General features: G+C 47.9%; 1 protein-coding gene across 4 annotated transcripts in view; it reads left to right on the forward strand.

Annotated features, from left to right (window-relative positions):
* The window catches only part of SCARA5 (scavenger receptor class A member 5), a 120,281-nt gene that overhangs the window by 23,163 nt on the left and 84,113 nt on the right, over positions 1-13,005 (forward strand). For 2 of the 4 annotated variants that reach the window (XM_002756806.5, XM_054243713.2), the window contains one exon: positions 3,567-3,695. The exons of 1 other annotated variant lie outside the window; for it this stretch is intronic. In XM_002756806.5, the coding sequence (XP_002756852.1) occupies positions 3,567-3,695 (129 nt within the window). Of the gene's footprint in view, positions 1-3,566; positions 3,696-3,871; positions 4,419-13,005 lie in introns of those variants that run through there. One more of the 4 variants, XM_078347177.1, reaches the window with a different exon arrangement.

Consider the following 13,005-nt stretch of genomic DNA (forward strand, 5'->3'; position numbering starts at 1 on the left):
AGAGAGAAAGAGGGAGCCAGAAGGCAGCTGCAGTGTCTTTTGTCTCAGTTCAGAAGTGATACACCATGACTTCTGCCCTATGCTGTTGATCACACAGACGAACCTTGGTACAACGTGGAAGGGGGTTGATGGCAGAGGGGGCTGGGATCATGGGGACCATAAGTCTGGCTACTAGAGCAGGGCTTTGTACAGTGGGTCTTCCATAAATGCCTGTTAAAGTTTTTACCCCAATGATCCCTAAGTCAAAAGCTCTACTTTTATTTTTAATAGACTTTGATTTTTTAATGGCAGTGTCAGGTTTTTTAATGGCAAAGTCAAAAGGAAAGTACACAACTTTCCTATGTCCCCACCAGAGTAGTGCATTTGTCACAATCAGTGAACCTACGTTGACACATCTTTACCATCCAGAGCCCATCGTTTACTTTAGGGTTCACTCTTGGTGTTGAACATTCTGTGGGTTTGGCCGAATGTCTAATGGCATGCATCCATCACTGCAATAACATACAGAGGAGTTTTGCTGCCCTAAAAATTCCCCGTGCTCCACCTATTCATCCCTCCGTCCCTCCCAATTCCTGGCAACCACTGACCTTTTTACTGTCTTCATAGTTTTGTTTTTCCCAGAATATCACATAGTTAGAATCATACAGTATGTAGCTTTTTAGAGTGGCTTATTTCACTGAGTTATTGTGCATTTAAGATTCCTCGTGTCTTCTCATGACTTGGTAGTGCATTTGTTTCTTTAAATTATTTTAACAAAGTAGGCATCATTTTGGCCTTGGCTTTGCTGATTGAATTATTCTGGAGTGTTTGTAACCTTCCACTAAGTTTTAAGTAATTTGAAGGCTTTACCCAGCTAACGTGCCGCTGCCGCTTGGAAAAAATAAAAGCTCACAAATGTGTTTTGGGGCAGCCTTTTAACTTGTCTTAAATTGTCGTCTTCCCTTGCAATCAGATTCTCTAAGGGTCTTGCCAGACCATTCATGTTCTGCTTGTCTAACCATTTGCGGGAAACCTCTCTTTGTAACCCTCATTATGTGCTATTTAAAACAGACTTGGTTTAATGCCCAAAGTAACCAAGTCTTGCTGAAAGAACAAAGCTCTCTCAGAGGAAGGTCTGTGTTGGCTGATTAAGGCACCTGTCACAAGCGGGTGCTTGCCATTAAATAGAAGCCTCAGGTAGAGGGCAAGGGAACTATTCTTTTTATGGGAAAGAAATAGAGTGACATCATTACACTTTGACTCCCACCTACAGTGAACTAGCAACACACAGGCAGACGCCAAAGGCAGACTTCAAGTTAGCCGTGTTCATGGCTGTGTGCGGTTTTCCTCCTCCTCTTCTGTCATGAGGCTAAGGAGGAAACAGGGCTCAGCAGGAGAGATGAAGCTACCACCATGAGAACGAAACCAGCATTTGTATCATATTATTCAGTGCTCTACCTCCCACTCTGACTCTTGGGAGAAATAGACTTTTCTCTGCTAAGTTGCAACCAAACAGCTAGTGGCTCTCACCAGAAGGAAAAAAAAAGATGAAATATTACTGGATATTTAGGAGCAAAACCCATCGTAGATCCTAATGCATGGTAAGGGATAGAAAATCCCAGAAAAGATTTAGGGGGAGTTAGACAGATCTGCTCTATTTTGTCTTAGCGGAAAATCAGCTCAACTCTTCGAAACTTGCTAACATGTAAGGGTGAGTAAGAATGGTCATTGGATTTGTATTTGACAACTTGCTCCACACTGCACCCAGTGTCTTATGCAAATATCCTGTAAAACTGTTTAGCTGGTTTGACGGCAGTATTTGTAATAAAACAAAGTCAACGAGTGGGAAAATATCCCTTACGTAACAATACCTCTGGGGGACCAGGGCTGTGTGGATCCTAAGGTACCAAGAGTCACCGCCATTTCTCTTGTGGTCATAAAACCTCCTGAGGAGGTAGTAATGATACCTGAGAAGTGACATATGACCCTTGAGGTACCGTCCTACAAATGGAAACCTACAAAGAATTGGAAATGTGGCACCATTTTGTAAGATGTTTTCTAAATATCAATTATTTTCACCTCTCTTGACAGACAGCCTTTTTCTGCCCACTCCAGTTAGTGACACTCTTCTTCTTTTCTTTTCTCTTTTTTTGAGACTGAGTCTCACTGTGACACCCAGGCTGGAGTGCAGTGGCACAATCTCTGCCCTCTGCAAACTCTGCTTCCCGGGTTCAAGTGTTTCTCCTGCCTCAGCTACTCGAGTAGCTGAGATTACAGGCACATGCCACCACGGCCAGCTAATTTGTGTATTTTTTGTAGAAATGAGGTTTCACCATATTGGCCAGGCTGGTCTTGAACTCCTGACCTCAAGTGATCTGCCCACCTTGGCCTCACATCTTGTTGGGATTTCAGGTGTGAGCCACTGCCCCTGGCCTTAGTGATACTCTTGAAGTGGGAGACAGTCCTTCCAGAGAGGGGTCTCACCCACAGGGGGTAAGGAACAAGCATTAAAGGGTTATGCTTTTTTTTTTTTTGAATGCTTCCCCCTGCCCCCCACCCAGTGATTCCTATGTGATTCAGTGCTATGCCTCAGTGACGTCCTGCTGGCATCGGGGAGAGCATTCCTTCTTTCCACTTTCAGTGGACAGAGCAGGTGGAGGTCAGTAAGCCTCTGCACAGGCTGTCTGAGAAGGCTGCCTTCAGGACAAGTTCAGCTAAAAGATCAACCTGGGTCCTGGGGCAGGATTTGCCGCTAACCAACATTTGACAACATTTGGCCTTCCTTATCTGTACACCAAAGGGGTTGAATTACATGGCCCAAAAGGCCACTTCAGCAATGATATTTTCCTGTTCCATTTTAAGCAGAAGCCGAGGAGTCACAGAATAAGGTTACCATGTTTTCCAGCAAATCTAAATCCAAGGTTGCAGGCTGGTGGTCAGAGCTGGCTTACAGATGTGTTTTGTTTACACTCCCTAGTGTTTTGTGTTTGATGAGTTAGTTGCCAACACTTAAAAATAGATATAGAAAGTTCTGGATCTGGCCACACCCACCCCTCATTCCTGCATAGTAGCCTCTGCCAGAGCAGGCACCTGCCGTTGGCCTCCCCACAGTCCTGCTGGGCCTGTTTCCCTCACTCCCATACCTTCCCAGCCACTGGAGAAGTTTGAGTTTGCAACTCTTATTTTAATTTCTCTCCATGCTCCCTGGATCCTGTGGGACAATGACACTTTGTAAAAGCCACATATTCAAGCCTATTTCAGTGTCTTTCTGCTGCTTGGAGCTGCTCAATGAGAGATGGTTTGTGTGAGCATGTGAGCTGTGGTCATGTGATCTGGCTCCATCATGAACACAGAGAGTGGGAGGAGAGCTAGAGGCTGAACATCTTGTGCTGGTCCTGGAGAGCTCCCTGTCAGGTGGCTGCATTCTAGACATGCAGAAGGGACTTGAGAAGTTCAATATGAACCTCTGCATGTCTAGAATGCATCTCTCCCTGCACGCATCAGGGAGAGATGAGACCCAAAAAGAAAAGAGCTGATGGGGTTTTTAAGTGTCTTCTTTCCTTCCTCCTCTTACCCACATTGTCCAGGTCCATGCCACAAACGGCGGGCGAGCAGCTGCTGTGCCCAGCTGGGGTCCCTGTCGGCCCTGAAGCATGCTGTCCTGGGGCTTTACCTGCTGGTCTTCCTGATTCTAGTGGGCATCTTCATCTTAGCAGGTAAGAGCAGGCCGTTTTGTCCTGGCCTTTTGGGGTGAGGAAGGAGGACCTGGAGCTTCCACTCTTCATTCCCACTGTCATGGGCCCAAACGCTGCCCTTGTCACCATGGAAACCACAGAGGAAGAGGGGAGAAGCTCTTCAGTAGTAGTGCTTGTTTTGTGTGGGCGTAGCCGGCAGAGGCTGTGTGAGCTTGAGGGATGGAAGAGCCCAGCAGGAGACACCTAGCTGCTTGGAGTGGCTTCTGACGTTTCCTGCTCCACTGTGGGGCATTGCGCATTACACTGGGCCCCCGGGCCTCTGGATTGTGGCTTGCATTGAGGAGGTTGGGAATTGTCTTCGCTCCTGTCCTGGGGTACCATAAAAATTGTGGTGAGGCACTTTGCTTCCTGGTAAACCTGCTGCCCTATGCAGTTACTGTAAGTAGGATGCTGTTGCTCCAATTCAGCCAGACTCTGCTTACCAATTTCCATCTGCTGACACAGGCAAGTGATGGGTGATGGGCTAGGGCTTGCAGCATGTCCTCCAGCCAGGGAGAAGGAGAGCTCATGGATTCAGGAAGGGATGGAACAAGAGCCTCCTGGCCACAGGCTGTGAGCAGCCCAGCTCATCATCTGCAGGTAGACCCTGTGAAGACAGAGATGGTGAAGCCGGTGGTGGTGGTGGTCTTCTCCTGACTTTCTTTCAAAGGAAAGACTGCTCAGTTCCCACCTTTGTCAGTGGAGGTAGGTAGTACTGGACACAAGTAAGGCTGAGGGATCAGTTTATTTCAACCTGACATAAGATTGGGGGCACAGCTAAATAGGATCCAGGGGCTTCTCTCAAGGAGAGCCCAGCTTAGAAACCAAGGCAGGGTCATGTAGATATAGCCCTTCCTCCAGGCAGAATGCAGTGGGCAGTGTCATGGGGTATAGCCCAATATGACGGTGACACAGAGCAGGCACATGTGGGGTGGGGGTCAGTGCGGCTGCTGCATGGAGCAGGTGGGGTGTGTGGGAGCGAGGCTGCTGGCCAGGCAGAGCTGACTTGGAGCATTGAGGGAGGGGCTCTCGGGTGAAGCCCCGGGCAGGAATCTGGAGGTCTGGCCCCTACAGATAAATGACCTTTTGCTGGAAATTTCAAGGCAAATGGCCAGGACCTCCCCGGTCTTGACCCACTTTCCGTCAAGCGGGACTAGTCACTTGGGTGTTGTAATGGGGTGTTCAATGCTGCCTGCGCTTTCAGGTTTCCGCGCTCAGGGCAAAGACATTGGGGTGGAGTCTGTCCCACCAATGAGCAACCTGAGGGGTGGCCAACAGCAACAGTGAGAGAACCTCATGATTCATTCCTGGGACGGGAGGACAGGGGCCAGCAGGGTTGCTCGCAGGCCGAGTGGGCCAGAGGAGGGTTTGAACATGTTCTCGGGCTGATTGGTGAGAGCTTGGGATCTGGGTTTTGTGGATTTGGCTGCCAGGACCGTAACAAATTTCTGGAATGTTTAGGAAGCTTTCCAGCCCAACTGGAAACCAAAAGAGGGACTTTGAGGTGACAGATGCAGAAAAGCTCTGCAGAACAGAAACTTTTAGGTGACAAATGGGGGTCTGGAGGAGAGGGACCAGGCTGGTGGGGGGTTTGGGGCAGGTCTCTGGAGGTCCTGGAAGGGCATCATCTCTTGGGGAAGAGAAGACTTACAGCGGAGTGACAGTTCTCTTCTGGTGTCTGGATGGCTGCCCTGTGGAAAGGGCAGACATGCTCTGTGTGACCCCAGAAGGACCAACGGGTGGATATCATTAGGAGACAGCTTTCCATTCATAATAAAGGACAGTTTTCCAAGAAGTAGTGCTGTCCAGTATGATGAAAAAAGGCTTTCTCCTGGCTTGGAGATTGAATAAGGTTTATAATGATGTCCTGGAAGCTTCAGGAAGGAGGGTGGAACAAGGTTTCCCAGTCTAATAAAAATGTTGCCATGTTTCCTTCATTGTTCCAGCATTTATCTGATCATTATAATTGTCTTTGAACCTGAAGTTTCTGGGTACCACACTGCCTATGTGGAACAAAAATTTGGGGTGGATTGGAACAGAGCTGGTGCACCAGCGTCCCACCTGATCTCTTGGCCCTGCGTGTGTGGCCGCTGTTACCTCCAGATTCTTATCTGGAGAATCATGTTGGCCTCTGGGGGAGGTTTGGTGAGGGTGGCACAGGTAGGGGACTTGGCAAGGTGGTGGACAAGTCCGGGGTTCTTTAAGGAGGCTCCATCTGATCTTAGAGAGGTTTCTTTAGATTGCCTGATTGAAGACCTCAGTGATGCTACTTCTCAGCGATCAGTTTATTTCAATCCAACATGTCTCACACGAGTACCTTCCTTGCAGCTGGCTCCATGCTAAGCTTGCGGGCAGGGGGGAGATCCACAGTCCAGCATGAAGCAGAGCTTGCCTGGCATTTTTTTAGATGTCCTGCCATGGGAGAGGGCTTCCCCTTTTTTGGGTAGAACTCACTGTCTGTGCCCAGAGAGGTCACCTTGCACAGGAGATACCTTTTAACTATTCTTAAAACCTCCTTGTCAATGCAAATCTCATAGATTCTACAATTCGATGACAAAATTATTCTCTGCAACCCAGTACCATATCTGAATGCTGGATTGGCAACATCTCAGTGGCGTGCAAATGCTTACTCTCACTGTTTCCCGATATGACCAATTTGTAAGCAAATTGCAGCAAAATATGACTCTTATAAGCCCCACGTAGGACTTCTGTCAATTAATGTTCTTGCCCAAACATTGAAAGTAAAAGGCAAGCATGTAGCTCACGTTTATGCATCACCCCAGTTTACCTGTTTGAGGGTTAATACAAACACCACCCAAATCATTCTCTCAGCTGGATTCTGCCCACCATCCAACGTGACCAGCTTCCTTCTGGGAGCTTTACCCCGATAATCCCATGCCTGCACTGGGTTCTGTTCCCTCAGCTCACAGCCTTTCATCAGCTCCCAAGGAGATGGTAAGGGCCTCCTTCTACCCCCAATTCCTTTAAGTTTTTCTGTCTCTTCAACACATTTTGATTATTACCTTGACCGATGGTTCCCTATTATGTTTTCATTCTGTTCCCGATTCATTTCTTGACAGTACAGACCATCAGGTTTAAGTTCATGAACTAGAGAATTAAGATTGCCTGGTCCTGTGGTCAGGGGTTCCTCAATCCAGCACTTTAGGCGGGAAGTCCTTGGTGGTGGAGTTAAAGGGTGGGAGGGAGTTTAGTCTTACCCATGACTTTTCTGGGAAGTCACTGTGGTGACAGGGTGTGGTCCTCAGGAACCATCTCTTCTTCCCCTTTCCTGAGACAACTCTGCAGATAAGTCCAGATTCTCACTGTGGAAATGAAACAGCAGATAGGGGAAGTGGAAAGACCTGGGATTCGAATGTGGGGTGAGGCTGCAGCATCACAACAACGTAGCAAGACCATCGGTCTGCAGGGAGAGTGCCCGGGTGCATGTGGGCTCCTCTTGCACCTTAATTTCATTCTTTTCTAACAGCACCAGTGGGTCATTGTCATCATCATCCTCAACAAGCGCTGAACCTGTGCATGAGTGTTTGGTGGGTGCAGGGCAAAGGGACAAGCCCTAGGAATAAAATGTCACAAGATGTAGGCCCTGCACAGGAGGGTTTAAAATCTTAAACACATACACCTGCCGGCGGGCAATGTGACGTGGTTTCTGCTATTGCTAAATTATGCAAAGGAGAGCCCAATCCCTGAGGGCTGGAATGGCTGGGGAAGGTCTTGGCCTGGGGAGAGCTGTCCACCTGGTTTTGAACTGTGTATCCCTTTTGTAGGTCACCGTGTTTCAAGCAGGTCTGTCCCTGGACTCTGCAGGAAAGAAAAATGTGCTCAGAGCCTGTGTCCATCTGTACTGTAGCTTCCTGATTCTATCACACGCCTTGGGAACAGGAGCGTAATGCTATCGTCCTTTACTGGGACACTGTCAGAAACGACCCTGTGGAATGTCATCCCTTGTGCTTTTTGTAAGGATGACATTGTTTGTTGCTTTATACAATGCCATCCTCAGAGGGCCCACACGCAAATTATTTTCTGTCTTAGTCATAGGAGTAACGCGCTCTTTGAGGAATTCGTTTTCACCTCATGGAGACTGTGAAACAAAGTCTCTAGAATTTCTTTCAAGTAATTAACACAAACTTAAGAGTCATCTCTCATCCCCTGTATGGGGATGTGTGAATTTGAAGGTCATTAAAACAAAAACCTGGGGACAGAATTGTGGTCCACCTGTGGAAGTGTAGAGGACATTTTTGTGTTACCCTCATTCCCGGCTTCGTTTGGGGTCTCTCTGCTTTATCTTCTTTAGCTGGCTCTCATCTGCTTTAATCTTTGTGCAGTCAATATAATATATCCTTGTGAATTGCCTTAATCCTTCATGGAACAAAAAAGGGTGTTATGCACAGTTTTATCTTTACAAAAATTTCTGCCTATTCTGTTTGATTCTTCAAGTGCATAATGCTTTTAACATGTGAATGAATGACAGAGGCAAGGAAATCTAGAGAATATTTGTAGAAAAAAAGATAATTATTAAGTTTTAACCAAGTACCTAATTGAGATAAATATGGAATTGCCATCCAGGGACAGTTGGCTAGAAGAAGCGGCAGGTGTGTGATGAGCTATATCACCACACGTCCACCATGATATGTACTTCATTGACATCATACGTTTAGGAAGAATGTTAAGACAGGCAGGACCAGGTAGACTTCACGCTGGTTATGAGTACGGGCTTTGGAGGCAGGCTGTCTGAGCTAGAACTCTGGCTCCTCCATCACCACCTATGTGACATTGACCGAGACATTTGGCCGAAAGTTTCTTTCTTTGAAAATGGGGAAAATCGATGTACTCCCTGTATTGGTCTGTTTTGCGTTGCTCCAAAGGAATGCCTAAGATGGGAGAATTTATAAAGAAAAGAGGTTTATCTGGCTCACAGTGTTGCAGGCTGTTCAAGCACAGCACCAGCGTCTCCTCAGTTTCTGGTGAGGCCTCAGGAAGCTTGAAGTTATGGCAGAAGACAAATGGGGAGTAAGCACGTCATGTGGCGAGAGAGAGGAAGGAGGAGGCCCATCCTCTTTAAACAACCAGATCTCATGTGAACTACTGGAGCAAGAACTCATTACCATGAGGAGGACAGCAAGCCATTCGTGAGGAATCCACCCCCATGGTCCAGAGACCTCCCACCAGGCCCACCTCCAACACTGGGGGTCAGATTTCAACACGAGATTTGGGGGAGCAGCTGTTGCTATTGTTATTGCTAGCGGTGGCATTGCCACTACTACTAGCGTCATCACTCTTACTTTTCCCTCATTTTCCTTGCAGTCATTTAACTTTGATAGTATATCTGTGAACCCTCCATAACCTTAGGAGATCACCTGTCTGAATGGGAGTTCACCCATTTGTAAAGTGAGCAAGCTGGGCGAGATCGGTAGTCTCAAACATTTTTTTATACCATGACCTACACAACTGGTACCCACCTCTGAGCATAGCTGAGATAATACTTAAATTTGTAATGGCTTTCTATTCTATGTGTTTTTTAAAAAATGATCACAATCCATTCATTTATTTCATAATTCATGACAGGATGTAAGCCATAGTCTGAAAAAAAAAGGGCTAAATAATACTTTTTTTTCTTTTGAGACAAGAGTCTCGCTCTGTTGCCAGGCTGGAGTGCAGTGGCACAATCTCTGCTTATTGCAACCTCCACCTCCTGGGTTCAAGCGATTCTCCAGCCTCAGCCTCCCAAGTAGCTGGGACTACAGGCGCATGCCACCATGCCCAGCTAATTTTTGTACTTTTGGTAGAGATGGAGTTTCACTCTGTTGGCCAGGATGGTCTCCATCTCTTGACCTTGTGATCTGCGCATCTTGGCCTCCCAAAGTCCTTGGATTACAGGCGTGAGCCACTGTGCTGGGCCAGGCTAAATGAGACTTCTATTGTCCTCTGTATCTTCTGAATATTCGGGGAGTAGCTATATTCTCTTCAGGATGTGGACTTTGAGGACAGACTTCTGGGTTCAAATCCAGGCTGTTTTAGGGAATGTCTCTATCATTTTGAGGCAAATAATTTAACCTCCAAGAGACCTGGTTTTTTCCATCTATACAATGGGGTGATGATGCTGCCTAATCCATGGGGCTGTTGTGAGGATTGAATTAAATAATACGTGAAAATTAAAACTTTTTTAGTGCCTGGAACATAAGTACTCAGTTGGCTGGGGACGGTGGCTCATATCTGTAATTGCAGCTCTGTGGGAGGCTGAGGCAGGAGTATTGCTTGAGCCTAGGAGTTTGGGACAAGTCTGAGCAACATAGTGAGACCTTGTCTCTATGAATAATTAAAAAATGAGCCAGGTATAGTAATATGCACTTGTAGTCCCAGCTACTCAGGAGGCTGAGGTGGGAGGATCACTTGAGCCCAGGAGATCAAGGCTGCAATGAGCCATGATCGCATCATTGCACTCCCGCCTCAGTGACAGAGCAAGATCCTGTCTTAAAAAAAAAAAAGTACTTTAGAAATATTTGATATTATTATTATTCTCACAATCAGAAACTGTTTGCTTTCAAAATAGCAAAGGATTAGAGACCTCCTTGTTTAGCTGGAGCACCCAATAACTTTGTGTGTAAACAGAGAGAACCGGGCTCAGTGCCATCCGTGGCCACATGCACGTGTTTCCAATAATCACACAGGGAAGCCTGGAGACATTGTGGAGGGGTCCTGGAGGCACCGTGACAGCACAGGGCTCAGTAAGCCAAGCAGCAGGAATGCAACAGCATTTCCAGGATTGCAGCTCTTTAGAGGAGGGAGTGATGGAGCCAGCGATGGCCCCACCTGCGGCACCAAGACACTTAGCTTGGTGTCTCCTGCAATTCTCTCCTGACTTCCCAGACAGATGTGGTGTCATGCTTTTCCCAAAGAACAACCGCGAGTGACAGACACTTCCTTGTCCTCCTGGACTAACCCACACGTTGTTTCTAGTTCCTCTTGCAGGAGCAAATCTTAACAAAGCATTCTTCTTATCCTACAACTGCTCATCAGCAAGTTGGAAATGCCAAGGAAAGTGAACCCAGTTCGGTGGTCACTCATTAGACCGGGTTGGGAGGCCTTCGTGTCTTTGGGCCCCCGCTCTTCACACTCGCCATGCTGTATTGCAATGATGGGCTTCTGTGCTGGCTCCCCTTCTGGTCTGGGAGAGCTCTTTCAAGATAGGGCACCGCACCTTGTTCACCGCTGTCCTCCCAGTGCCTACCGTGATGTGCTGCATATAGCAGGTGCTCAGTTAATGGAAGGACTAAACTGAATGCCTCAACAGAATGGCCGTCCTCCCAACAGGCTCCAGGTGTGAGGAGTAAACAGAATTAGACACCACTCCTGGGGTGACCTAGCTGGGGGTGGTCGCGGGGAAGCGAGTAGTATGCCGGGCTAAGACCATGGTTGTTGTTATTAGCTTACATTCTCATGAGACTTACTTTTTACCTTTTTTTTTTTTTTTTTTGAGACAGAGTCTCACTCTATCACCCAGGCTGAAGTGCAGTGGCACAATCTCAGCTCACTGCAACCTCTGCCTCCCAGGTTCAAGTGATTCTCCTGCCTCAGCCTCCTGATAGCTGGGATTACAGGTACTCACCACCAAGCCTGGCTAATTTTTGTATTTTTAGTAGAGACGGGTTTCACCATGTTAGCCAGAATATGCTCAAAGTTCTGGCCTCGAGGATCTGCCCATCTCAGTCTCCCAAAGTGCTGGGATTGCAGGCATGAGCCACCATGCCCGGCCTCTCAGGAGACTTTCTAGTGAGACTCATAGTAACACAGGACCCTATATCCAAATGATGGGATCAGGTCAGAGCTCCTCCCCACCCTAACCCCAGATCTCTTTCAAAGGAAGCCATTGCCTGGCAGGGGCTCCCGCTTCCATGTCAGAGCCACTGGCTTTGTTGGTCTTGTTGTTGCTTCAAGTTAAATTCAGATCTTGTCAGCGATCCCAGTTAGATGTCACCACACTGGTTTCTGCCAGGTATTGAGGTCTTGGATCTGTTTGACTCTGGACTTGGACATCTGTCATTTATTTTTACCCATCAGCCTGTGCCATCAGTCATGTTGGAGGCAGTACCCCAACCATGTCCCTACAGTCCCCCTTCTGTCACCTGCTGCCATGCATGCAGTTCCGCAGAGGACGTGACCAAGGGCTTGCCAGCCCATGCACACATCGCCCCCCTTGTGTCCTGGGAGGTGAGTCAGGGTCATTTGGAGTCCCCAGAGCCTCTTTCTTAGACTCAGATCCCACGCACCTGGGCAGCTCACTGCTCTTCCCCTGCACCGACTGTGGCTCTGTTGGGCTGCCCCGGCCATCAGAGCTTCTGCTGCAGAAGGCATCTCTGTCTCACCTCAGGCCCCGGAGGACAGAGAGGAGAAAGAACCAACAGCCACTTGATACCTTGAGTTCCCCATGGAAGATTCCACTGCCCAGGATCATACCTCTGACCACGCCCAAGCTGGGTAGAAGTTGGGGACAGACAGCTGAAACACTGCCTGCGAATCTCACAAGCACTCCCCGTTCTCCGGAGCTTCAGCCAAAGCCCTACTTAGAGTACTCAGGACACTGCACAGCACCGTCTCAGCTCTGCCCGGCTGCAGTCCTTCTAGGCAAAGAGCCAAATCCGGCCACTGCCTGTTTTTATAAAGTTTTACTGGAACACAGATGTGCTCATCCATGTATGTACTGTCTGGCTGCTTTCACACTGCCTTCGGATGGCTGAGTCGTCTGTGTGCCTGCAGAGCCTAAAATATTTACTACTGGGCCCTTTATAAGAAAACATTTGCCAACCCTGTGCTAGGCTAGGCTTCACTGATCACCGCTCAGCCCTTTAATCCTTCCTCCCTGGATTGCAAGTTACAGTTTTCAAAGATTTTTGCATATGCTGTGTCATCTAATTCTTATCACAATCCTAAGGAATCCAGAAAATAGTTCAGTTTATACATGAGGAAACAGACTTAGAGGCATCGCCTGCTCTGGCCCACGGCCCTATGCCTGGGGAATGGGCTCCTGGACTGCAGCTGGGGAATGGTGTGAATTCAGGACCTCTCCCACCCGAGCCTCCTGGTCTGAGGCAGAATCTAACACCCAGTGTTGAAGTGCATGGCACCAGAGTCAGACTGCCAAGGTACAAATGGTGACTTTGCCAATTGCTATGTGACCTCGGGCAAGTTTTTCCACCTACTTGATCCTTAATGTCCTCATCTGTAGAGCAGAGCAGAAGGGATTACCCTGCCTGCTTTGAAGTGTTGTGGGGAGGAT

Source organism: Callithrix jacchus, chromosome 13 (assembly GCF_049354715.1).
Source record: "Callithrix jacchus isolate 240 chromosome 13, calJac240_pri, whole genome shotgun sequence".
Classification (NCBI taxonomy): Eukaryota; Metazoa; Chordata; class Mammalia; order Primates; family Cebidae; genus Callithrix; species Callithrix jacchus.